This window comes from Aspergillus stella-maris, assembly GCF_047715825.1.
Source record: "Aspergillus stella-maris strain CBS 113639 unplaced genomic scaffold BDV14scaffold_111, whole genome shotgun sequence".
NCBI lineage: Eukaryota > Fungi > Ascomycota > Eurotiomycetes > Eurotiales > Aspergillaceae > Aspergillus > Aspergillus stella-maris.
In genome coordinates this window covers 15,281-41,517 of record NW_027396905.1, presented here as the reverse complement: position 1 = coordinate 41,517, position 26,237 = coordinate 15,281, and the positions used below count along the sequence as shown (strand labels likewise).

General features: G+C 48.4%; 8 protein-coding genes across 8 annotated transcripts; 5 read left to right on the top strand and 3 right to left on the bottom strand.

Annotated features, from left to right (window-relative positions):
- Nucleotides 1-135: 135 nt before the first annotated feature.
- On the bottom strand, nt 136-5,177 carry BDV14DRAFT_194001 (putative P-type ATPase; the record flags this gene model as incomplete). Its single annotated transcript, XM_073771867.1, has 21 exons — nt 136-419; nt 483-631; nt 686-836; nt 907-952; nt 1,011-1,134; nt 1,186-1,418; nt 1,501-1,635; nt 1,698-1,780; nt 1,827-2,159; nt 2,219-2,372; nt 2,449-2,755; nt 2,803-2,910; nt 2,960-3,105; nt 3,156-3,505; nt 3,559-3,690; nt 3,740-3,806; nt 3,863-3,997; nt 4,049-4,390; nt 4,441-4,965; nt 5,024-5,063; nt 5,116-5,177. The coding sequence occupies 21 exons, from the start codon at nt 5,175-5,177 to the stop codon at nt 136-138; spliced, it is 3,906 nt and encodes a 1,301-aa protein (XP_073622135.1).
- A 1,451-nt stretch (nt 5,178-6,628) lies between these two features.
- On the top strand, nt 6,629-8,741 carry nap1 (histone chaperone NAP1). Its single transcript, XM_073770626.1, has 5 exons — nt 6,629-6,774; nt 6,863-6,942; nt 7,008-7,727; nt 7,778-8,115; nt 8,186-8,741. The coding sequence occupies exons 1-5, from the start codon at nt 6,728-6,730 to the stop codon at nt 8,234-8,236; spliced, it is 1,236 nt and encodes a 411-aa protein (XP_073622134.1). The 5' UTR covers nt 6,629-6,727; the 3' UTR covers nt 8,237-8,741.
- A 102-nt stretch (nt 8,742-8,843) lies between these two features.
- Nucleotides 8,844-14,525, top strand: BDV14DRAFT_185150 (type V myosin). The gene is made up of 7 exons (XM_073770625.1): nt 8,844-9,278; nt 9,350-9,482; nt 9,535-9,724; nt 9,777-13,632; nt 13,683-13,756; nt 13,811-14,025; nt 14,087-14,525. Exons 1-7 carry the CDS (start codon nt 9,144-9,146, stop codon nt 14,194-14,196), a joined length of 4,713 nt encoding a protein of 1,570 aa, XP_073622133.1. The 5' UTR covers nt 8,844-9,143; the 3' UTR covers nt 14,197-14,525.
- Nucleotides 14,526-15,620, top strand: BDV14DRAFT_185149 (non-canonical purine NTP pyrophosphatase). The gene is made up of 6 exons (XM_073770624.1): nt 14,526-14,844; nt 14,921-14,994; nt 15,059-15,203; nt 15,271-15,307; nt 15,381-15,442; nt 15,499-15,620. Exons 1-6 carry the CDS (start codon nt 14,680-14,682, stop codon nt 15,559-15,561), a joined length of 546 nt encoding a protein of 181 aa, XP_073622132.1. The 5' UTR covers nt 14,526-14,679; the 3' UTR covers nt 15,562-15,620.
- Nucleotides 15,620-18,159, bottom strand: BDV14DRAFT_193996 (DUF1671-domain-containing protein; the record flags this gene model as incomplete). Its single annotated transcript, XM_073771866.1, has 9 exons — nt 15,620-15,821; nt 15,925-16,073; nt 16,191-16,381; nt 16,502-16,503; nt 16,675-16,879; nt 16,937-17,091; nt 17,151-17,182; nt 17,233-17,700; nt 17,752-18,159. 9 exons carry the CDS (start codon nt 18,157-18,159, stop codon nt 15,620-15,622), a joined length of 1,812 nt encoding a protein of 603 aa, XP_073622131.1.
- Nucleotides 18,160-18,725: 566 nt separating this feature from the next.
- BDV14DRAFT_16732 (aspartate kinase) lies at nt 18,726-20,697 on the top strand. The gene is made up of 4 exons (XM_073767657.1): nt 18,726-18,969; nt 19,035-19,115; nt 19,211-20,460; nt 20,519-20,697. The coding sequence occupies exons 1-4, from the start codon at nt 18,821-18,823 to the stop codon at nt 20,614-20,616; spliced, it is 1,578 nt and encodes a 525-aa protein (XP_073622130.1). The 5' UTR covers nt 18,726-18,820; the 3' UTR covers nt 20,617-20,697.
- Nucleotides 20,698-22,413: 1,716 nt separating this feature from the next.
- Nucleotides 22,414-24,561, top strand: BDV14DRAFT_205934 (forkhead box transcription factor; the record flags this gene model as incomplete). Its single annotated transcript, XM_073774817.1, has 1 exon — nt 22,414-24,561. One exon carries the CDS (start codon nt 22,414-22,416, stop codon nt 24,559-24,561), a length of 2,148 nt encoding a protein of 715 aa, XP_073622129.1.
- A 463-nt stretch (nt 24,562-25,024) lies between these two features.
- Nucleotides 25,025-26,217, bottom strand: BDV14DRAFT_16713 (BUD31 family protein). The gene is made up of 3 exons (XM_073767622.1): nt 25,922-26,217; nt 25,692-25,822; nt 25,025-25,632 (listed from the first exon to the last, which is right to left on the bottom strand). The coding sequence occupies exons 1-3, from the start codon at nt 26,091-26,093 to the stop codon at nt 25,489-25,491; spliced, it is 447 nt and encodes a 148-aa protein (XP_073622128.1). The 5' UTR covers nt 26,094-26,217; the 3' UTR covers nt 25,025-25,488.
- Nucleotides 26,218-26,237: the final 20 nt, after the last annotated feature.

The following is a 26,237-nucleotide window of genomic DNA, read 5'->3' as shown; positions in this document are numbered from 1 at the left end:
TTCCGCATTAGCTTGTATTCATATGTATGATTCTATCGTTTGCTTGTCTTTTGTCTATCTACTGTAACCAAGAGTTGCCGTAGACATGATGAACATGAGTGTGACGGTAGTGAATATGCTTAATGTATCAAGACTTCACGTCATGTCCTCAAGCAGCACTTTGTGCTGGCGGCGCCGTTTTTGGTGGCTCGGCCGTAGAAGTAATTTGAGGCGGCCGATCGCGCGAGCTAGCTGAGGGAATAGCTTCCGTTCAGACAGCCAAGCGAACACGAAAGTTCCAAGCGCAAGCCCAAGAAGCCATGCAGCAAATGTTCTAGATATGAAAGTCAATTGCATCACTTGCCTTACCCATGCTGATGGCGTGAAGAGCATGTAGGCTGAGAAGACCAGGTCAACGATGATGACTGCAAGGAATGGCTCTGGAAGTTTGTCAGCTGTTATCAATCAACAAGCATGCATTTAGTTCAGGAAGTGTCGCCTACTGTTTGATTTCATCGGTTTCCGGAATGGCGGCCCAACACTTAGGATGACACTGGCTAGTATGTACTGAAAACTGGAGATCAGGAACAAAACAGTGTTTTCTGAGTTCTCGATATTATCGTCTCCAAGATCGACGTTGGGGGGCTTGAACCTGCCAATGCGTAAGAGTGACAGCCAAACATATTATTGGGGTGCGCGAAATTACCAAGTTTGAGACTGCACCGATTTGTAGGCCACGAACTGAACTAATACAGATATTATGATCTGTCCTAGTAATGGCGTCAAAACCTTTCGGGACACAAGGTCTGCAGTTGGCCGTTTTCGAGAAAGGACTGGATAAGGAGCGGTCCACCCCACTTTAAAGAAGTGACTATGAGCTTCGTGTCTTCGAATTTATGGGGGAATGATATTGGTCTTTGATCTTACTGAAAATTGCGATTGGCAATATAAGTGCAAGGTCAATGAACAAGAACTGTACGCCCAATGGTTAGCGATGCTTCCGGTGTAATGAGGGTGGCGATCATGAATACCTGGAAATCCCCAAGATTAGAAGCAGTGGTATACAAGAAGCTGACTGTCGCAAATTGTATTGCTGAGTACAAGCTCATATACTTGAAGCAGCAGAAGCTTGTTACCAAAGAACTCCGACCTTCCCTATTCTTGAATGAGCTTATCGACCCACGAAAAGTTGCTAGGGCCTCAAACCTTATCAACGTTGGTACGCAAGAAACATCAAACTGGCGGCTGGTGAATGGAGCGGCCACAGAGGCTTCGGCTTCGGATAAGGAGATTCCAACATCCGCAGCTTTCAGTGCGCCACAGTCATTGGCACCATCGCCGCAGAAGCCACAGCAGTAATCGAGCGATTGTAGCTTCTCGACAAGTTCATGCTTTTCATCTGGAGACATTCTCGCGAACACATTTCCGCGGACAAGCATCTATAATGGCTTGTCAGCTATGTCTTCAAGCAACAGACATGCCATGGCAGCTTCCAATACACATCTGTTTGAGCATTTATACCCTTTTCACAACTGTTTCACTCTCGTAATCCAGAATCCACCTAAAGATTTCACCGCTGATTGCAAGCGAGTATTTGTTCGCATTGCAGGCGTTTCCGGGGATGGACAAGTCGACGGCGTTTGGATTCAACGTAGGCTGTTTGTAAACAGTCAGTGGTTTGAGTGCGATTCATCTGGGTCCTCATCGAAAACATATACCATGAGTGTTTCTGGATTCAGCTCAAGGGCTGGATTATCGACACTTTCCCAACATAAAGATGCCTTGTAGCCGTGGGGATGACCTGTTTATTGTTAGTCACGACTAAAACCAAGGCGGCAGAAACTGACCCTCTATTAAACGGGGTATGAAGCACTGCTCTTCCTGGTTTATGATACCACACTCCCTAGCAACGCTCACTGCAGTAAGTATGTTGTCGCCCGTACACATGATGTTCCGTATGTTCGCCTGGTTCAGCTCGGTAATAGTTTTCGCAGATGTCGGTTTCAGCTTGTTCTCGAAAATTATGAAACCGATGAACTGAAGCCTAGATTCTGCATCTGGGCGTGCCATTTTTTGAATCTTCATCCAACTCAGCCTTGGCTCATACCTTGCAGCGCACGCTATGACACGATAACCACTGTGTGTATACTGGCTGAGTGTCTCTTCGAAGTCCGCGGGTACTGTTTAGTTTTGTTAGTCGTGGCGTATTGTAACATGGGATCCATTTGAGCAAACTGACAGCTTTCGGGCAGACAAATATCTTTCACACTTTCTGGGGCGCCCTTTACAAAGATGCTGGCACCACTATCCCCAAATTGTCTTACAACCACACTTGCGCGACGAAGTTGTGAAACGAATTCGAAACTGCGCAAGATACCGAGCTCCACAGATCCCTGAATTTGGCAACGGTTAGTGATGCAAAACATGACAGGATTTGTATATTTTTGAATTGAGTTGGGACGAACTCACAATCCCTATATTAGAGCTGTTGCCCTCCGGGGACGACGTGGGACTGGGAGGGCGGGCAACCGACGGGACGATTGTTTCGTTTTCCAAGTTTTGATGCTCAGATGCCTGGCCTCCACCCTCCTCAAAGGACCATTCAGTAAACTGAAACATCTTCACGTCCAACGGGTCACCCAGAAGCTCTTCATCTATCACTCGAAGAGAGTGGCATGTTGCCATTATCCGAATAATAGTCTGCAACTTCCCTGAATCTTCTGACAGAATGGATTCCGACCCTCTCGATGATGCATCCGGTAGAAGTCCAGAAAGTCTAAACACATCAGCTAGGATTTATAAAATCGGTAGAGGGGATCTAACCTTCTGTTTTGAGTTGTGACTCGTACGCCAAGGACATCTAAGCCATCCTCGGTGAGGGTTCCAGTTTTGTCAAAGCAGATCACATCAAGCTTGCCGCCCACATTAACTCTAGGAGGACTGTCAGTGCATGATTCTCGGACCGGAAATTCAATCTGACCTCTGAGGGCTGATGCAAAAGATTCTGCTGCTCTTCAAACGCGATAGGGCAAAATTGGTCCCGATCGTTAGTGTGGCCGGCAGCGCCGGAGGCACAACAATTGTGATCAAATCAAGAGCTCTGATGATGATCAAACCCCATGAGAGCTATGACAGGTGAGCCAGACATATCGGCAAATAGTAGCAGATTGACTTACGCCGAGCCGCACGAAATTGACGAATGATGCTATGAAGCCTAGAAGAGCTATTATGCCCATGACAGATATATAACGAAACGAGTCACGGTAAAATTTAAAGCCTGAAGGCTTGGGAAAAAGCATTGAACGAATGAGACCCCCTTTCGTAGTTAGAAAACCTGTTCTCATAACGATCGCTAGCGCAATAGCCTCATCATCCTCGACGCCCTGCGGCCGTCGAGCCCTAATGATCTTAGTGCCGTTGAATAGAAAGTGCTTGGCGACATCAGGGTGGACAGAGGGGGCACTGAGGTTCAAATGGTCGAGAGCGTCGTCCGTCAGCGGAGTCTTCGAGACAGGGACCGATTCTCCTGGTTTTCTTCGTCAGCTTCCATAGCCTCAAGTTTGAGCACTGATCGCACACCTGTAAGCATGCTCTCGTTGACGATGCAGTCTCCAGACAGTAGAATACAATCACAAGGAACCTGGGTCAATGATGGATCAGAAAATTCGAATACATCCCCAGGGACAAGCTCCTGGGATGTGACAGATCTCCCTAAGTGCTATTAGTACTACCGGGCCATAGGTTTTGCAATCGCACTTACAAAAACCATTTCTCAGAACACGAATATCACAGTCAAAGAGAGACATCTCTTTTAGGCGGCTTGTGGTCTGATGACGTTAGAATTAATGCGCCAAAATGAAGTATTCTGAATTCTAAAACCCACTGTCGTAGTCTCAATAACTGTAGTTCCTATGCTGAAGACTGAGATGAGGAAAATGCAAGCTGCGTAGTAGTAGTACGTGTCAAGAGACCAAAGTATCAAACTAGCGAGCTGGAATATGTAAAACGGATGGAAGGCCTTTCTGCTATGAGCACATACCGTAAACAGTAGCTAGAACGCAGGACTTACTTCATCAGTTAGCAGCTGGAATAGCGGTTTCTGTTGGATGTTTATGGCATTTCTGCCAAAAATCTGTTCCCGGCTGTCACGATCGTCCGCATTAAGCCCTAACCTCATTGATCTTGCACTTGTCCATGACGGGTCTTTCCAGCCACTGATCAAGAGGAACTTGTCCTCCAGGGGATGGTAAAAGAAACGCAGATACCTATAATCAAGATATCGCAGTTTCTCGACGAGGGGATCGTTATCTTCATCGTATCTGTAACGATAAGAATCCGCAAAGACCGTAGATAGAGGCCTATCATAATCCTGTTCGCAGATATCGCATATACTTATTTGCTTCCATTGGTCCTTTGTCTCGATTAGCCGATGGCGAGGCAAGTAAGATACGGCACTCTTACCTCAACCACCACCCATTCACATTTAGCTAGAGGCGAACGCTTTCCCAGGAGACGTATCCTCCACCTTGGAAGCCACCGAAGAAGAAGATATGAGAATCCTAATGTCAAAACGCATAAAAGATAGTACAAGACGGCCCCCGTGGTCGCAGTGGTGAAGCCGCTGATCACGATGGTTGAGTCCTCCGCAGCAATATGAATTTCTTGCTTGACTCGATCTCCGTCTCTCGTTCCTTCATCCACAGACAATGACCGCCGTGGGAGAAGTGGATCTTCAACGGAGCCTCGGTGGTACGAAGGCAACCTTGACCTGAAGGAGAACTTGCCGGATTCGTTTGTGTCGTCGACCTCAGCGTCAGACTCATTAATACCAGCGTCGACCCCCAATGATTCCCTCCTTTGCCATTCAAACGGGTCTTCCTGATCTTGCTGGTATGGGGAGCTGATGGTGGAATCTCTTCTGATGCGGCGGTGGGAAAATGAGGCAATGCTGGACGGGATGCTTTCCGAAATTGGCCCATCGAATATCTATTAAGCTGGGTCAGGTGGTTCCGGGGGTCGTGAGTCCGTATATGAACATGCATACCTCGCTGCGAGCCATTCCAACATCAGTCGCAATACTATAGCTGGATGGGGATTAGTTAAAAGCGAATGAGTAATCTTCTGGGGTTTTCGAACCTGCTTCTCATCGAGTCGCGTCGACGTGCGATAGAAATAGCACCGAGTGCTGGCGACTGCATTCCCCCAGCTGTGGGTGAGGAGTGCTCCATCTTATAGTCTATTATCTTATGTGTGAACGTTCTTTCAATTATTCCACCACCTTTTTCCAACGGCAGATCGTAGCTTAGATCCCGAAGTCCAACATCATAGAATGTAAGTTCCTGACTGGTGTCATGCCAAAATAGTAATTATAGGTTGTATGTCGCGCAGCCAGACACAATTAATTGGCAGGTAAGATTTGAGAGATTTGAGATACCTACCTAAGTACTTGGTTGTCGTCGGATCCCAGCTGTTCTAGCGGGCACGTGACGTTCGAGGATGCTCCTATGAAGGTAGCGCGAGCTTACTCTTACTCACGCAGATTACTTCCCACTTGACAGGCAAAATTGGGTATATTTTGGAGATTCTTGTGTGCCGTTTTCAAATATGGCTTCCCTGGAATCAGATCGCGAAGAACCTTGTCTCCTCCATTACGGTTGGACGCAATGAGGATGATGGGCGGTGACATGACGTAACCGTCTAAAGGACAGACGTCGAAAGTAGACTAGGTACCTACCTACCTACTAGGTAGGTGGTAAGAGGTAGACTAGTTACCTGGTAGCAATTGCTTACCTAAGGCACGGAGTGTAAGTTAACTTAGTAACTTAGCATTGACCTTCCTACTCTGTATCTAATACCCTACTGACCGCGGCGTCTTCCGAGTCGGGTGTCTAGTTACTGCTAGGCACAGGAACGGTAAAGTTGTGGCTCATGCTGGCGGTGTTGATAGGAATGCAGGATGGTCTCAACGAAATGCTATATTGCTCCTCATATATAGAACTACCTTAAAAAATGGTGGCGATGGAGCTCAGCTGCTCCAGGAACTTCTGTTCAAGGAACCAAATACTCTGTAGGCTGCCTCTGGCTACTTCACTCAGCCAAAACTCCCTACCTGCTACCACCTGTGGTACTGACAGGTCTGAGAGACTTAACCACAAATTGCAGTGGGCACCAGAATGTTTTGCGGCATACCCAGTATTGCTGCCATTCCGACAAAGAAACAACATCTGGATTGGAGTCAAACTCGAGTGTCACTCAGACATAGTATGTATTGAGTATAGTCTGTTCCAATATTAAATACTGTTGAGGAAACGTCAGGTCATTAACAAGTGCAATTGTTTAAAATACTACTAGGAGGTAGTTGTGTGGGTATGTTTTTCATGCTTTGTCGTGGAGTAAAGTTGCGGCGCTTCCTTGAAATTCGTGCTAGCTCTGAAAGTCCAGGAGAGAAAACATGGCCTCAAGAACATGACTGTGGTAACCACGTCCGAAATGCTGGCAGTGAGTAGGTACCTACCTAGTTTTGCTGACCTGTACGGAGAGCAGGTGAATCTGGTGTTCTCAACAGCCACCTTGAGTCCCGCCAAGCCCCTCGGCCCAAAGGCGCTAAGATCCCACCAAGCCAGGATTCCAGACCCCAAAATCTCAGCGTATCAAATTCTTTCAACCCTTAACCTCCCTCTCCGCGACAACCCCTCAACGGATTCTATTCTTTTGAGGCATCTGTATAATTTCTGACCGAATCTTCAAGATGTCCGAACCCATCAGGAACAAGAAGGCGGACTTTCCCATCGCCCCGTATGTGAAATTCCTTGACTTTATCCTGAGGAGCATTCCTCAACAGATTCGCCATATCTTGATCTCTGACATGTCCTGCCTCACACAGCACACCGCAAAACACGCCAGCCAACAATGCACCCATCTCCTCTCATGCTCAACAACCTGGGGTTTCTAGTATCAAAGAAGGTAATCAACAAGCTTGATCTGGCACAACTGTGAGCGTTGCGCTAATCAGTCCGTTTGACCCACAGAATCCCTCGACCATGCTACTGCAGCATCGCTGTTTGCGAGAAACCCCGGCCTCGTTTCTATGATTCAAGGGAAACTTGGCTCACTTGTTGGCCGTTCGTCGGGCTACATCGAGTCCCTACCCGTCTCTGTCCGTCGCCGAGTCGCTGGCCTCAAGGGTATTCAGAAGGAGCATGCCAAGCTGGAAGCTCAGTTCCAGGAGGAGGTTCTCGAACTCGAGAAGAAGTATTTCGCAAAGTTTACTCCCCTTTACGAGAGACGTGCTACCATTGTCAACGGAGCTACCGAACCCACCGATACGGAGATTGAAGCCGGCAAGGGAGAGGAAGAGGAAGAGGACATTGAGACTAAGGACGAAGATGACAAGAAAGAGGAGGATGAGAAGGAGTCTTCGATGGCTGGAATCCCCGAATTCTGGCTCTCCGCGATGAAGAACCAGATCTCTCTTGCCGAGATGATCACTGACAAGGACGAAGAGGCCCTCAAGCACCTGGTTGATATTCGCATGGAGTATCTTGATCGCCCTGGTTTCAGGCTTATCTTTGAATTTTCCGAAAACGAGTTTTTCAGCAACAAGACAATTTCAAAAACATATTTCTACAAGGAAGAGAATGGATATGGCGGTGATTTCATCTATGATCACGCCGAAGGCACCAAGATTGATTGGAAGGCCGAGAATGACCTCACTGTTCGCGTGGAGAGCAAGAAACAGAGAAACAAGAGTAAGTAAAGATGCAGTTCCTTTGGACGAACTCCACTCACCCATCACCAGACACAAAACAGACCCGCGTTGTAAAAATCACCGTGCCAACAGAGTCCTTCTTCAATTTCTTTGCTCCACCCCAGCCCCCGGCGGATGATGATGATACCGTTGCCACGGATATCGAGGAACGCCTGGAGCTCGACTACCAGCTCGGAGAAGACATCAAGGAAAAGCTCATTCCTCGGGCTATCGATTGGTTTACTGGTGAAGCTCTCCAATTCGAAGAGCTTGGGGATGACATGGACCCCGAGGAGTTTGACGAATTCGACGACGAGGATGATGAGGATGACGACGAGGATGACGATGACAGAGGTTCTGACCGTGACGTTGATGACTCCGATGAAGAGGTGCGTGCTTTTCCACTATCTCGATTTATGTCCCGTCTTCTCTTAGTTTCTGGACACTAATGCAAGGCAGGATGGCACCTCCAAGCCGAAGAAAGAGGCCGCCGAGTGCAAGCAAAGTTAAAGCAAAGTGAACCAGGACTACGCAACACAAGCCCGGATGTGCAGCAGTTTGATAGCTCTGGCTTGTAATGGCGGCTTTCAGTTTCCCTCTCAGTTCTCCGTCTTCTCTTGCTCCACAGATTGTTCTTTTAAACATTATCTAGCAAGGCCATTTAATGACCCTCGCATGAAGAATTGAGTATGTGTAAAACATACGAAGCACAGGGCCTTCTAATCTGATGACTAGGTGGGCGCGGTCATTCCTTCGCCTCTGTTACATTGGCGAAAATGCCCACCTTTCGCTACTCGCTTCCTCACATCCCGTTTAATACTGTCATATCTTAATGTTGAGTCATTGGTGGCGTGAGGAGTAGGTACATTGTCATTCAATCTTGTTCTGGAACATGTGTGTCAATAGCACAAATGTTACGAAAATGCATCATGAACCCGAAACACAATATGTGCTATCTACTAGAAAACACAAATTCTGCCTCAATCCCTATAGCAGACAGGAAATTCACATAAAATGGTACTAGAGTCCCGTAGACAACAGGAGCTGAAAGCGGTTGGGGTTAACTAGGAGGTATTTGGCAAAAGTACACTCTGCCGCTTGGCGTGGGCTTTTGAGTGGAGAACGGCTCAGCCAGTGGCGCGGACCCCGAGGCTCCTCAGGGGCTGCGTTGAAGCGGCCAGTTTGGTCATCCATCGTTTTTGGGATTCTGGCTTCGGCGAAGCATGAAAGCTCTCTTCTCAAAGCCCCCGTCTTGTCATCTGGTGCCCTGGAAGGCAGCTCTTTCTTTCTTTCCTCTTTTTTTGAGCTTTGAGTTTTCATATTTTACATTTTTCTTTCTAGATGCCTTACTTAGACTCGTTGTGAGCAACCGACATTCTATTACCCTGTGACGCTCTCGCTCGAACCCGCAGTCACCATGGCACATAACTACGAAGTTGGAACAAGGGCCTGGCAACCCGATGCCACTGAGGGCTGGGTAGCTTCTGAGGTCAAGGAGAAACTGGTCGATGGTGACAAAGTTCGACTTGTTTTTGTCCTCGAAAATGGCGAGGTTCGTTCAACCTACTATAATGTGCTCTCGAAACGGCAAGATGATATGGGACTAACAGCCATATGCAATAGACCAAAGAGTTGCAAACGACGCAAGCCGAATTGCAAGTGGACAATAACTCCAACTTGCCGCCGTTAATGAATCCTGCTATGCTTGAAGCTAGTGAAGATCTTACGAATTTATCCCACCTGAACGAACCAGCTGGTAATACTGTTCTTTGGACCAAGGCTTGGATTGAGAACTGATGTCCATGCAGTCCTACAGGCCATCAAATTACGTTATGCGCAGAAAGAGATATATACATACAGTGGTATTGTGCTTATTGCGACTAATCCGTTCGCTCGCGTGGATTCCCTGTACGTGCCGCAGATGGTCCAGGTTTATGCTGGCAAGCACCGCGCATCGCAGGCACCGCATCTTTTTGCTATTGCAGAAGAGGCATTTGGGTAAGCACATGAGTCTCCGTATATGAAAAGGCTTATTGAGAATATGTCACAGAGATATGCTACGGGATGGAAAGAATCAAACGATTGTGGTTTCAGGTGAATCCGGTGCCGGCAAGACAGTGAGCGCAAAATATATAATGCGTTATTTTGCGACCCGCGAGTCTTCCGACCAACCTGGAAAATATACCACTAGCAGAGCCGATGCGATCAGTGAAACCGAAGAACAGATCCTGGCCACAAACCCGGTCATGGAAGCTTTTGGAAATGCGAAAACCACTCGTAATGACAACTCTTCACGTTTCGGAAAATACATCGAGATCATGTTTGACGACAAGACCAACATCGTTGGTGCCAAAATACGAACATACCTCCTGGAGAGATCACGGCTTGTCTTTCAGCCCCTCAAGGAGCGCAACTACCACATTTTCTACCAGCTTGTGGCCGGTGCTACGGATACTGAAAAGCAAGAACTTGGTCTAACTTCAGTTGAGGACTTTGATTTCCTCAATCAGGGTGGGACGCCAGTAATTGACGGGGTCGATGACAAAGCTGAGTTCAGTGCGACAAAGAAGTCTTTGGGAACCATTGGAGTCCCCGAGAAGACGCAATTAGAGATCTTCCGCATCCTTGCGGCATTGCTACATTTGGGCAATGTCAAGATCACTGCCACGAGAACTGATTCGACTCTCTCGCCATCCGAGCCTTCGCTTGCTCGCGCATGCGACATCCTCGGAATCGATGCCAACGAGTTTGCCAAGTGGATTGTCAAGAAACAGCTGATTACAAGGGGCGAGAAGATTACTTCTAACCTAACCCAACAACAAGCTATTGTCGTTCGGGACTCGATCGCCAAATTCATATACTCTAGCCTATTCGACTGGCTGGTGGACAAGATAAATCGCGGTTTAGCAACTGATGAAGTCCTCGGCAAGTTCAAATCATTCATCGGTGTTCTGGATATCTACGGTTTCGAACACTTCGCCAAGAACTCATTCGAACAGTTCTGCATCAATTATGCCAACGAGAAACTACAACAAGAGTTCAATCAGCATGTCTTCAAACTCGAGCAAGAAGAATACGTGAGAGAGCAAATAGACTGGACATTCATCGACTTCTCGGATAATCAGCCATGCATTGACCTTATCGAGGCGAAGCTTGGAATCCTATCTCTTCTGGACGAAGAGTCCAGACTGCCGATGGGCTCCGATGAACAATTTGTCACCAAGCTGCATCACAACTTCGCCGCCGACAAACAAAAGTTCTACAAAAAGCCGAGGTTTGGGAAGTCGGCGTTTACTATCTGTCATTATGCGGTGGACGTGACTTATGAATCGGACGGATTTATTGAGAAGAACCGTGACACTGTCCCAGATGAGCACATGGAGATTTTGCGAAACTCCTCTAATGAGTTTGTGAAAGAGATTTTGGACACTGCTGCCTCCGTTCGCGAGAAAGACTCAGCCTCAGTCTCATCTAAACCAGTGTCCGCACCTGGCCGAAAGATCGGCGTTGCCATTAATCGCAAGCCGACACTGGGTGGTATCTTCAAATCATCCTTGATTGAGCTTATGAGCACGATCAACTCCACCGATGTGCACTATATCAGATGCATTAAGCCAAACGAAGCGAAGGAAGCTTGGGTGTTTGAAGGACCCATGGTACTTAACCAATTAAGGGCATGCGGTGTCCTGGAAACTGTTCGCATTAGCACAGCTGGCTATCCAACCCGATGGACTTATGAAGAATTCGCCATTCGTTATTATATGCTTTGCCATTCATCGCAGTGGACCTCAGAAATCAAGGACATGTGTCATGCTATTTTGCGCAAAGCTCTTGGTGATGCTACCCAGCAAAAGCACGACAAATACCAACTAGGCCTGAGCAAAATATTCTTCCGCGCAGGCATGCTTGCATTCTTGGAGAATCTTCGGACTTCGAGGTTGAATGAATGCGCGATAATGATTCAAAAGAACCTGAGGTGTAAATACTACCGGCGCAGGTATCTCGAGGCCCGTTCTTCCGTGCTCGCAACTCAATCCTTGATCAGAGGTTTCCTCGCCAGGCAGCGTGCAGCGGATATACGCCGAGTCAAGGCCGCGACGACCATTCAAAGGGTCTGGAAAGGGCAGAAAGAGAGAAAGAAATTTAATGAGATTCGCAACAACGTCATTCTCCTCCAATCGCTTACCAAGGGCTTCCTCTGTCGACGAAATATTTTGGATTCCATCCACGGCAACGCAGCTAAAGTTATACAGCGTGCCTTCCGTTCCTGGCGACAACTGCGCGCATGGCGGCAGTACCGCCGACAGGTGGTCATTGTTCAAAATCTATGGCGCGGTAAACAGGCGAGACAGGAATACCGGACTCTCAGAGAAGAAGCCAGAGACCTGAAACAGATTTCGTACAAGCTGGAAAATAAGGTTGTTGAGTTGACACAGTATCTGGAGTCTCTCAAAAGAGAGAACAAGTCCCTCAATTCTCAACTCGAAAACTACGAGACCCAGTTGAAGTCCTGGAGAAGCCGTCACAACGCACTTGAAAATCGTTCGAGAGAACTTCAAGCTGAGGCTAATCAAGCTGGCATCACCGCTGCTCGTTTGACAGCCATGGAGGAAGAAATGAACACGCTGCAGCAAAACCATGCTGAAGCACAGGCCACTATCAAGCGCCTCCAGGAGGAAGAAAGGGCTTCTCGTGAATCGATACGTTCTGCCAACCAGGAGCTTGAAAAGCTTAAGCAACTCAATGCAGAATCCGAAAACGAGAAATCGTCGCTTCGCCAGCAAGTCCTTGACCTCGAAGAGCAATTGGAGGTCGCTAAGAGAACGCTCCCTCTTCAAGCTGCAAACGGAGATCAAAACAATGGATCTATACCGCCACCAGTAAATGGCCTCATCAACCTGGTCTCGTCGAAGAAGACGAAACCCAAAAGGCGCAGCGCTGGCGCGGAGCGCATTGATACTGATCGATTCAGCGGCGCCTATAACCCTCGGCCTGTGTCGATGGCGATCCCGAGTGCACTAGGCCGGCAGAATTACTCTGCTGCTGCGATATCCTCAGGGCTCGATTCGGTGGAGGCGGAGCTTGAGACTCTACTCTCTGAAGAAGATGACCTGAACGAGGAAGTGACAATAGGGCTGATTCGCAACCTCAAAATCCCAGCGCCCAACTCTACTCCACCACCCACAGAGAAGGAAGTTCTCTTCCCTGCCTATCTTATTAACCTCGTTACATCTGAGATGTGGAACAACGGGTTTGTCAAAGAGTCTGAGCGCTTTCTGGCCAACGTCATGCAGTCAATACAACAAGAGGTGATGCAACATGATGGTGAAGATACTATCAGCCCTGGTGCTTTCTGGCTTTCTAATGTACATGAGATGCTCTCATTCGTGTTCTTGGCCGAGGATTGGTACGAGGCGCAGAAAACCGATAACTACGAGTACGACCGTCTTTTGGAGATTGTCAAGCACGACTTGGAGAGTTTGGAATTCAACATCTACCACACTTGGATGAAGTTGCTCAAGAAGAAGCTGTTCAAGATGATTGTGCCAGCTATTATCGAGTCACAATCCCTACCCGGCTTCGTCACAAATGAGACGAATCGATTCCTTGGAAAACTATTACCATCTAACAACAATCCCGCTTTCAGCATGGACAACCTCCTCAGTCTTCTTAACAACGCGTACAAAGCGATGAAGGCGTTCTACTTGGAGGATTCAATCGTCACCCAAACTGTAACAGAGCTCCTTCGCCTCGTCGGTGTGACAGCCTTCAACGATCTTTTGATGAGACGGAATTTCCTTTCTTGGAAGCGAGGCCTCCAGATTAACTATAACATAACGCGCATCGAAGAATGGTGCAAGAGCCACGACATGCCAGAGGGCACCTTGCAGCTAGAGCATCTAATGGTAAGCTCAAGGTCCGTGATTGATGAGAGTCGGGTCTGACCAAACCACAGCAAGCAACCAAACTTCTGCAGCTGAAGAAGGCTACTTTGAACGATATTGAAATCATTCAAGACATCTGTTGGATGTAAGTTTGTCTACGGTCTGTTCAGTGTCCCCAACCTAACGCATTCTCCACTAGGCTTTCCCCGAACCAGATCCAGAAGCTTCTGAACCAATACCTTGTGGCCGACTATGAACAACCTATCAATGGCGAGATCATGAAGGCCGTGGCTTCTCGTGTAACAGAGAAGAGTGACGTACTACTTCTCACGCCAGTCGATATGGAGGATAGTGGGCCGTACGAAATCGCCGAGCCTCGGGTCATCACGGCTTTGGAAACGTACACTCCGTCTTGTAAGTTCTGTTGCGTCGCTCATGATGTGCCTTGAATCTCGCTAACCGCTCCTTGATGCAGGGCTCCAAACTCCTAGGTTAAAACGGCTTGCTGAAATCGTCTCCGCCCAGGCGATGGCCCAACAAGACAAACCCGATGGTCTTGAGAACGGCGTGGAATCTAGCACTTAGTTCTCAACCTATGTAGCATAATCTAATCTCTGCACCACAACTGCGGGTGACGCAGCGCTTCAAGGACCAGTTGAGTCAGTACTTATGCGTACACATATCATGATGTCAACTATATAATATATATTGGACTTTTTAGATGTCTTTGTTATGACCCATAGTTATTGCTTGCCACTGTCGCATGAGTACCTAGCATTTGTCTGACGAGGACTTGTCAAAACAATCGACGCTGGATGTTGTGTGGCTCAACTGATGTGGGTCAGAGACCAACAATTCGACACGACCTTGGACCACTGTCGTTTCGATCTCCCAGTAATCAATGACATGCGCTCTGCGGCTCTTCTTTCACCTTACTTCGATCAACCTTTCTTCCCCATTCTCAAAGACCTTCGAGTGACATTCTTGTCCCCCACCTAGGACAATCTGCCATCAACCCCATTAACAATCTTTGATTCTCCCCCTCCTCAGGCATTTGCATACAGAACCATGAAGACGCTCAATTTCATTACCGGCAACAAGAACAAACTGGCAGAGGTCAGAGCTATCTTAGGTGATGTGGTTGACGTTCAGAATCAAGCTGTCGATGTGCCTGAAATTCAAGGCACGATCGAAGAGATAGCAAAGGAGAAATGCAGACACGCAGCAATTGCAGTAAGTCGCGTAATTAGCATTATGGTGTCAACGCTTTGTTCGGTACATTGTTCCTGCTAAACCGCTCTTATCACAGGTGGGAGGCCCAGTATTGACCGAGGATACGGCTCTGGAGTTCCATGCGTTGAAAGGCCTGCCTGGCCCGTATATGTATGACCAATTTAATATCACATATACCTATGAAAGGAACATTACTCTGTCTAACGCCGTACAGCAAATCTTTCCTTGAAGCACTCGGTCATGAAGGGCTAAACAAGATGCTTGACTCGTTTGAGACAAGGGGAGCAGAGGCCGTGTGCACCTTTGCATTTTCGTCTGGTCCTGAATCCGAGCCGCTTATTTTCCAGGGAAGAACAGAGGTACGACGTTTTTGAGAGGCTTCCTTTCTACATGCTGTGATCGAAATATCTGACCTCCGGATTCAAGGGCGCTATTGTGAGACCCCGAGGCCCAGCAAATTTCGGTATGTCTATAGATCCAGCCATTGTTCCACCACCCTGTCAATCTTGATTGCTAAAACATTTTACTCTTCCCAGGATGGGACCCGATCTTTGAACACGAAAAAAAGACGTACGCAGAAATGACCAAAGAGGAAAAGGTATAGAATTGACTCTCTTTTTGTCGTCAAGCCCACTGTCGCTAAGTCTTACGCAGAACAAAGTTTCCCACAGATACAAGGCGCTCGTGCAGCTGCAGAAATGGCTGGCCGAGCAATAGATAGAATTCGACTCGCTGAAATAAAGACTGGTATCATATATTACATGAATTTGAATATCTATTCAGAATTCCTGGCTTGGTCACTTTTCCAGTTCTCTATCCAGGCAGAGATCCTGGCGCAGTTAGCCTCTACATCACCGTCCTCTTCGCTATTTAGCTCAACCACGATTTCCTCATCAAAGGCTTCGCGGGCCTCTTCGAGGAGGACACCAAAGATTTCCGCGTCAAGGTTTTCTTGGAGCTTCGCTTCATGGTATCCTCTGCGGAATCTCAGTCAATACAACCGTCTTCTCTAAAAGAATCTGAAGCACAAGATCTGTAGAACAGATGTGCATGAATAACAAAGGACAGTGCTGGGCGTACCTTGAATTCAAGCGGTCATATAGAGTAGATGTAGATGGACAGCGCACCACCACGACTAGATCGATCCACGACTTGGGAAACAGATCACATGCATGCCAGTCTATCAGGTAGCCACCATGAAGCACCTCGTCTTCAATTGCGTCTAGTAGCTGTAAATAGTTGGTCAATATTGCACGAGCATCAGAGTAGCCAGCGAGATTGCGCATGATTTAATAAAACTGGGTACAATAGAAGTGAACACCGAAACCCGGCTAAGGGATACATACTTTGTCCTCATCCACCACCCAACTCTTGAGTTCCTCATCATAGGTATCATAGCAGCCACGGTCTTTCGCAACCTGGTTTATTGATAGATGCCGCAAGCCTGTGTCTTGGGCTAGCTGCTCGCAGTGGACGGTTTTTCCTACACCGGGCGTGCCTGTGATTATAATATTAGGTGATGTCCGCATCATGTTTGCTTGTTGGCAAGTTATCTGTATGCCAACATTGAATGACTAACTTTGTCGTTGGGCCTTGGACTGGATATTTGCATGCCAAGAGAAAATTTTGGTGGGGTTGGGTGCCTTAGGCATAATACCCCTCCGTAGAGGCAGAAATAGGACAGCTTTATAGAATCCAAAGACATAATTTTGCTAGGTGTTCTTTCAGCGGTATTAGTATTATGTTAGATCTCTGGAGGGATTCCAGGAGGTAGTAACCTGGGTCTGTTAGGCAAGCTGGGAATATAATGATGAGGGCGGAGATTCATACTTCAGAAGCTCGAAAGTCTGGTACTTTTGTAGGTAACTCGCGCCTTTCCTATACCCTTTCAGAATGCGGGACGACTCAGAGACTTTCAGCTTAAGGGAGTTGGCATGTTTGATGACGGACGGTGTCTTGAAAGTTGGATCGAATACTAAGAGATTGGCCTTGCCCTGCTCTCGAATTTCAAAGCCAACTATGGTCATGGAATGCCCTGTAAGGTGGCCGAGAGTTCAGCCGAGACCGATGCCATTGCCCTGAGTTCACATACCCTGGTGTTGAAAGTATATAGGCGGTAGATTCGTCTGCACGACCTTTTGAGCCTCATTTGGAAGGCATGCACTTCGAAAATAGGCGGCAATGTGCGCAAATAGAGAGCTATGAGCGGGCAACTCTTTGGAATTTCCGATGATGCTTGCCTCGCACCTGAATGATATGTCAGCGGTGACATTGCCCCTGCCTCTAGCAAAAAACTTGAGACCTACTGAATGCCGAGACTCAAAAAAAGAGCTTGCGCCTGTTGCTGGTTCAGTACTTGAGGTCCAAAACGTGTTGTGCTAAACTCACCTCAGATGTGCCAATATATTTTCTAGTGCCCTTGATGCCCCCGGTTTCACTCCGACCCACGCTGTTGTAGCCTTCGTCCCATGCGTGTTCTATCATGTCCTGGAGCTGCAGAATTGTGGGCAACGAGGCAGGAAAGTGCTCACATCCACGACTACGAGACTCTTGCACATATGAGACTAGCATCTGAATGTTTCTGTACCCACAGAAACTTCCTTCCCTTGGCATCTTGGAAATGTGATGAACGTCAGCGCTACAAAGAAAGGCACGCTGGACAGTCTTATCCTGTTCGCATAGCTGAGCTAATGCTGGTACGACGTTTGGAGTTTGGTTCTCAATGACAGTGTGCCTCGAGAGCTTGCCGTCTGGGGTAATCCTGGTCAGTTTAGTCATTGCGTTGCCCTGTTCCAGCATCCGTAGGAGCCATGAAGGCATCTTCTTCTCATGGGCGTAGGGGCCCAGTTCTGCACGCTGCCCGGAAATCAGTATAAGCGAAACACCAAGACAGGGGTTGCTACGCACGCCAAGCCTTTTTGTGTCCCCGTTGACCACTTTCTTTGACCCCGGGCGTAGACGAGGGTCGACTCGATCATCAAATGGTGAAGAGCGGACCTTTACTTTACCCTGATGCCGCACACGAGGTTCGGCGAGGGAAGCATGGCCAAGACGGGTGGGATCTTCAGGGTCTACTTCATCTTCGAAGCCGTGCGAAGATTTGTAAGATTCGGGGCTACTGGCGTCGCCTTGTCCGGAACAAGTTGACAGCTGATCCTCAATATCTGCTCTAGCTTCGGCCCGAGATGCGTCTCCGAGAGTCTGCGTTTCAATTTCCGGATGGCAATATTGAACATGCTGAGCAACGAACTCGCTGTCTGAATCGAAGAAAGGACAGAATGGGCATGACAAGTCGCCAGTGCTCTGAGCATCCATTTTGCCGACAAGCGTTGGGCAGTAGGCTGAATGGAAAGGAAAGCAGGGTGCTAAGACAGAAGCGAGATAAAATGCATAGGGAAGGCACCTTGGCTGCGGTTATGCATGGGGAGCTGTGCTGAGATATAGGATGCCGACGCAGTGAACCGCTGTGTTTGCATGCAGTTCAAGCCTCACTACAGACTAGGCTGAAAGAATCAATAAGAACCACGCTAGTCTTACCTAGGCAGGAATGCCTGCCTGCAGTGCCGGCCCGGCGATGATGCAACCCGACGGAATCAACTTAAATTCTGAGAAGTCGCTGACTCTCCGAATAGGCAAGCCTCGACTGCAAATCTATGATGTTCGGTGTCTTCAAGGCTCAGGAACTACTCGTCGCTTGTCAGGCACCTTGCAAGCGTCATTGTAATTGCAGCCAATCAGGAACAGCGCGGCCGGACAAAGGCCGAGCTGGTCGTGGGGCCTATTAATAATGGCGTTGGATATTGGATAGGTATGTCCCTGTCAATCCACCGCAGATAATCGGACCCCACATCGAAGGCGGAAAAAGAAAGAAGAAAATTATGCCCTCCGCTTTCGCAACCCCGCCGGGCCACATAAAAGATTCCGTTGCCGGACAGTCATACTTGCTCCAGACTCGGACCCCCCTCTGCTCTTCAAGATGAACGGCCACTTGCAGTCGGACTCGGATATCATCTCTATGCTACAAGATGCCCCATCAAACTCAGTGAACAGCAATTGGGTCGTGCAAAAGTTCGGGGGCACCAGCGTGGGAAAGTTTGCTCACAATATCATTGATCAGGTTGTTCTGTACGTTGGCCTTCACGAACTCCGCAATTTTGAGCATGGAATACCTAATGCATATTACAATTCAGACCGAGCCTCTCGGAACACAGAGTTGCTGTTGTCTGCTCTGCAAGAAGCAGCTCTACAAAAGCTGAAGGCACTACAAATCGGTGAGTCATACTCCGCTACCTATAGGTCGAACCTTGAAGCAAGCATTACACATTGCAGGCACACAACAATTTGACTGACATTTGTCTCCCCATAGTCTACTGCGAGCCGCACGCGATGCTGAAAATTCGCAATCGAAACAGTACCTTTCCTTTGTCGAGGCAGTCCGGTTGGAGCATGTCGAGGTAGTCGAGACTCAGATCAAATCCGATGAACTCAAAGCACAGCTCACATCAGAAATCAATGGCGAGTGCGCCAGGGTCCTCAAGGTGTTAGAAGCTGCTCAAACTCTTGGTGAAATCAGTGCGCGTTGTGTGGATAAAGTCATCAGCACAGGAGAGAAGCTGAGTTGCCGCCTTATGGCTGCGTTCCTTCAAGATCGCGGAGTTGATTCACAATATGTTGACCTCTCTGAGATTATCGACTTTCATATCTCGGGCCAGGGTCTTGATCAAGGATTTTATGACAACCTTGCTGCTTCACTCGGCCGCAAGCTTCGCGCTTGCGAGGACAAGGTCCCAGTTATCACAGGGTATTTCGGCACAATACCTGGAGGTCTTTTGGACCAGATTGGTCGTGGTTATACCGACTTGTGCGCGGCCCTAGTCGCCGTCGGCATCCATGCTAAGGAATTGCAAGTGTGGAAGGAGGTGGATGGCATTTTCACCGCGGATCCTCGCAAAGTGCCCACTGCCCGTCTTCTCCCAGCCATCACGCCCGCCGAAGCTGCTGAGTTGACATTCTATGGCTCAGAAGTCATTCACCCGTTTACAATGGAGCAAGTCATTCGCGCAAAAATCCCAATTCGCATCAAAAACGTCATGAACCCGAAGGGAAGCGGAACAGTGATCTTCCCTGACTCCACTTATGAATTGGAACGCACTACACCAGGCCACGATCCAAGACTATTCCGCACGAGGAGTCCCAGCCTTCTGCAACGGCCGAAGCGACCAACCGCTGTTACCATAAAACATAACATCCTGGTGATCAACGTACATTCTAACAAGCGCTCGCTCTCTCACGGTTTCTTTGCGGGTATATTCTCAGTTCTTGACCGTTGGAAGCTGTCCATCGATCTGATCTCTACGAGCGAAGTTCATGTCTCAATGGCTCTTCACTCTGAAAGACCACTTCTAAACGGTGTCGGAAGAGATGAGTATCAGATTATTGATGAAGACTTGAAAGGAGCCTTGAATGATCTACAAAGATATGGCACCGTCGATATTATCCCTGGAATGGCCATCCTTAGTCTTGTGGGGAAGCAGATGAAAAATATGGTTGGGGTGGCTGGGCGGATGTTCACCACCCTCGGTGAGAATAATGTCAATATTGAGATGATTTCTCAAGGTAAGCAAGATTATAAACGTTCTGCTATTGGACTCAAGGATTAACCAGTGTTGATTAGGCGCAAGTGAGATTAACATCTCATGTGTCATTGAAGAGCGTGACGCAGACCGTGCTCTCAACATCATCCATACGAGCTTGTTCACTTTTCTAGAATAAGAGGGAGAGCTATCGGTGCCTCTTCCCCTTGATCGGCTCCTCCCAGCCTTCTTTGCACTTCAGCGGAAGCTTTTTGTTCTCATAGGATATCCACTGTATTTCCCACTTTGGTTTCGAGGATTTTGAAGCCCCGAAAGTTTTTATGAGCACATCACATGCGAGATGTTTTTCTTTGGTTTGGCTACTTTCTTTGTTAACAGCATGGCGGCGTTTTTGATATGTTTCTTTGATGTCTCAGCCCGGGGGGCTGGCCTTTTTTGGTTGATATTTCTGGATAGATTTCTTTCTCTACGGGGCTTACTAGCCTACATTATAGAACATGTGCCCTGCATTACAGTGCAGGCACGTGATTATGTGATAATTCAAAATCAATTAGAAACATGGTGGCACACTTGGCGATTTGCGCCTCGAGCATAAGTACTGATGGTCTGATATAAGTGCGGCTGACGCAGACTCAGTCCCTTGAAGGGGCTCATAATTCCCGAAAGGTGTTTTATCGAAAACGGATAATGGCTACTGTACCTTACGTTGTGGTCAAGGAGCACGGGGCTGCGTGTATCAGGACCCTTGATTGTTCAAGAAGGTGGGAGTATTGAGTTCAAGGGATATCAGGACTCGTACCAGCCCCGAAGGGATGGCCGGACTAGGAGAGCACCCGCTCCTATTGGCAATGCCCTGGCATAACTTGCGGATACCTACGTATGTACTACATACTGTCCACATTATGCCTCCACAGATTTGATGTCCTTGAAACAAGGGCGCTGAAAGCATACTCATGGTACGGTACAATTCTTGTTCATAGACATTTTAGGAAGAAAAGCTACAAATCGGGATCCGGTACGTGAGCAAGCAGCGGAAAACATATGATTCTTAATATATGTATGTTACGTAGAGGTTGTCAAACCATGCATTGTTGATACAAGTGCAGACTCGAGCGTCGGCTACAGAACGGATGCACTATGCAGCAGCTGGTGGAGTGCAGCCCGATCCATGATCTGCCGAGATCGCCAACAGTGACGATGACTCTTGGTGGCGGATCAACCAGCGGCAAGGAGAGCCACTCGTTAACTCCCCAGGCAAGCTCCAGATCCAGTCTACGCCTCAAGCGGCATAGCTCGGGCTCCTCACCTTCGAAACACGGGTGGAGTATTGTAACAACATGACAATACCTGGCCCTTGATCGGGTGGTCAACAGCGCCCACACCGCTCTGAAGACGCGCGACGCGCCTGGGCTGGAACCATACCGTACGCTCGTGCTGAGTCGCGTCGATATCAACATGCGCTCGTCAGGCCTTCAGGCTCATCTTTCTTTCATTCTCCAGTTCAACTAAAACCGCCTTATTATTCAGAAAGTATCTTGCACCACCCCACTTGGGCTGCGCAACCTTACCAAGGCAGAGGAATCTGATTAAAAGACGATTCGCCCGCGTTCCAGATTGCCTCGCCCCTCAGATTCCTTCCCTTCTCAAGTATCTCCCTGCTTCGCGCCCGCGACTACCTCACCTACCTGCCGTCTCCTTCATCTCACCATCTCCCACCGACTTCTTCTCTTCATTCCAATCTCGTCAGCACCGTCTTGTGTAACGACATCGACCCGCCCTTATCACGAAAGCCTCGACGTCGATAGCCTGGTTTCATACTATATTGCCTGTTGCGACTGTCTACCATCCTGCATCAGCCGCTGGATGAACTATTACGAGCGCCCATCGCGAACGATCGTCCGGGGCCTTCAGCCAGCGCAGCGCGCCAACGGGCCCATTGGAGTCAGTCTGACACTTTCGAATTTGCACCTTGACAATGAGCCCGAAACAGCCAATACAGCAAATCACGGACGAACCTTTATCGCATGATAAGATGACGCCCAAACCACGCCCTCGACTAGAACCGTCGCCACTACCTCTACAGCCTATCGAAAACCTCACTTCAATCCAGGATCACACTCTCATTCCAACATCAGTTCCTTCGAACAAGGTGTCACCCACAAAAGCCAGTCGCGATTCACGAGCTTCAGCATCCGCTCAAGGAAAGCTGGGATTCGTACCAATTACTGCTCCTACACCTCCAACATTTACCACCGATTCTCCCATCAAGAAGATACCATTCGACACCTACGTTCACCCTGCCGCATCGTCATCCGCCCCTATGCCTCAGTCTGCCTTGTTCACAACATTCTCAAGCGTGGGCAATGACATCCAATCCTCGATCGAAAACCATGGCGTCGAAGTGTCTTCAGCAGAAAATTTTGCGGACTTTCCCGAGCCCTCTTTTCTTGCCAAGCAGTCTCTCAAACATTCTCTTCTAGACGCGGCACCACTGAAAGAGCGGTCAAAGCTGAAAGGGGATGAGATCAACGCAATGCGACTACCAGAGCCCCATGAACTACCAACAATTGAGGATGATGGCACAAAACCTCCCTACAGCTACGCCACGCTCATTGGCATGTCCATACTGCGCGCTCCAAATAGAAGATTGACTCTAGCGCAAATATACAAATGGATATCAGATACGTTCTCATACTATAAGAACAGTGACGCTGGCTGGCAAAACAGCATCCGCCACAATCTCAGCTTAAACAAAGCATTTATCAAGCAGGAACGGCCGAAGGACGACCCGGGTAAAGGCAATTACTGGGCTATTGAACCGGGAATGGAAGTACAGTTCATCAAGGACAAGCCTGTGCGCCGAGCGACAATGTCTAGCATCCCCCTGCCTGTCGTGCCACAACGGGATACTGTCCACCTGCAGAGCTCGAGCACTACTAGCTGGGCTATACCACCACCCGCCCAGGGCCCCGTCATGAAAAGCTCAAAGCACGTGGACCTGTCCTCCGATGCCACGATCCCTGCTTCCGATCCCGCGCTCCAAGAAGACACGGGCGATGAGGGCGCCGCATGTGCATCGAACGTCCCTCCATGTTCTTCTCCTCCACCAATCCATTCTTCTCCTCCTGTTGCACCAACGCGATTCACTCGTCCAGGAACTCCTCCTACCCCATGCCAGACTGCTGCTCCCAGCAATGGGCCACGCCACCGCAAGCGCAAGTCCAATGCTATGAACGACAGTGGCTACTTCTCTTCATTGGAATCATCTGCAATGCGGTCAAATAAGGCCAGCCGTATCTTAACTTCCGACCTAGACATCGAACCTCCCCGCATCAAGCGTGGAAGGGCAGAGGAAGAAATCGCGCGAATTCGAAGCTCCTCCCATGATATCAGCCCGAGTCACTCTGGATATGTTAAGGACCCGAGCATCATCGTTGGGTCTTCCCCTGTCCGCAACGAATATATCAGCATGTTGCCGCCTCCTATCACACCTTTGATCAAGTTCAAGAAGCCTGCCAAGCCTCCCCCATCTGTGTCTCCAAACACCAATCTTCGCAATCACCGCAAGAAGATTCAGCAGATGGTGAACTCTCCGATCAAGCACTTGGGTCTTACGGATGAGGATCTTCCATGGAGTCCTGCCTTCAATATCCAGGAGGAGTCTTACACTCCACATGATAGCCTCCACGCCTCCTTTGACGTGTTTGCCGAGCCAACGGCGGATCACGTATCTACCGTTGGTTACGGCTCTCCCGAAAAACGCTCTGCTAAAAGAGCGCGGACGACCACAAGTAATTCGACCGGCAACGTCCTGGCAGATATCACTGCTATGAGTGCTAATAACCGGCTCGGGGGTTTCAAATCTTTATCCCCAACCAAGTCCAAAGGACTTCTATTTCCTGAATCACCGTCAAAACTTCCCGATTCCGGACGCTTCGTTGATGCTGCTCATGACGATTTCTTCTCTTTCCATCTCTTTGACGACAGTCCTCAGGAGGTAGACGGTGTTGATCTCCTACAGGGATTCCAGAAGATTGGAGGTTCAGGCAAGGATGACGCTCCAAGGCGTCGTCCTCATATCTCGCGGCCACAATTCCACCGAAGCAGCAACTCGCTCTTCTGAAGCATTCGCATCTACAACTTTTCGCCATTCTATTTTGTCCATTGGTTTTTCCTACTCGGAAAATGGTTTCCTTTTACGCCAGTCATGGGTTGAGCTCGTTTTGTTTACAATTGGCGGTTACCCCTGGTTTTGGCGGCGCAATCATGCTCTAATACCTCGTACCTCTTTGGTTTTCAAAGGTCAACGAATCTGGCGTTCATCGAGATTTCTACTTACGTTATTGTCTTTTGGCGCTTGCACATTGTTCTTCCTGGAGTTTTGGGCGGAGGCAAGGTTCGGTGTTGGTTTTGACTTTAGCTGACCCCGAGACGATCTTATGACCTTTATGATGATATTTGCTAGGATGTAAATGAGCATGCAGCGTTTATTTGAGCCTGTTCTCACTTCTATGTTATTATTGTTGAGCCTTTTCTTGATTAACTCGATTGCTTGTTTCTCAGAGTTACTTTATTGAATAGTATGAGTTTGTGCTTATGAAAATATTCAACCTAAAGGTTAAGCACATATCATCAAGTCTTGATGCGAAAGACTCGTGGTGTAGCCCTTGGCTATGACAGTCAAGCGTCTCGCTGTACTCTATCAACAAAGATATGGCAGTGTCTTGCAAAGTGAGGAAGCGCACCTTGCAGTGCTCTATTTTCGCACGAGACAACGCATGCCTGATTGGGATGTGAGTGCCCCTGCCATGACTGAATGATAAAGCACGCCACTGAAGACGGCCTTCCCTTAGACAACTGGTGCAGGCAATAAATACCAGACTGTGCAGTTCGACTCGACTTGAACCTCATCAGGCGGGCCGAGCATCCGATCCACTCGTTGATCATTCAAGCATCTGTGATACGTCTCAGGTGAAACACCCGCAAGAACATGGTGTCACCTCGATAGACCCTTTGACACCGATATGGTGCACGAGTACATGAATTTGATCTAATCGCTACTCGCACAGCCTCGGCATCCACAGCTGACACATTGGATGATCTGATCCTCCTTTAGCTGGGCCTTTGGGACCCGGCAGATACATGTGGCGTTGAAGTTTGTTTCCTTGGTCTGGATGCAGCGGAGGCAACAAAGCTGGAGATATGGTTAATCAATTCATCCACTGTAACGAGTCGAGTCTAACACAAGCATACCTTCTCATATCCTTGCTTCTTCCATTTGGCGATCAGATTCGGGTCGGCATATCCGTTCTTCATGAGCCAGTCGTACAGCTGTTTCGATATAGCCTCTTTCTCATAGTATAGATCGTAAACGTATCTTGAGCCTGTATAAAGGGTTACTCCCAGTTTCTGCGAATTGACGCTCCTTTCTTTCTTGTTCAAAGACATTTGCGACTTGCGACTGAGACCGATGAATAACTTACGTTGATGACTGATCTGAAAGATAGGCCAAAGGACCTCATGCTTCTTCTTTCCCTCATGTGGCGCATTCTCGGCATCTTTCATTTTATTGCTGAACTCCAGCAGTGTATCTTCGATGTCGTCAAAGCCCGCGGGGGGAGGTTTGCGATTGCGGGACGTGCGGACTGGAGGCATCTTTCCGGTGGGGGTTTCGATCGGATGAAGAGAGCAGCAGGGTAAGAAAGAGCTTGCTTTTAGAGGTTGTTCGAGAGCAGAGAAAAATAGTAAAGTTAAGCAGTGTATTGACTTTCGATGCGCGAAAGGCTGAAAGCAGGCGAC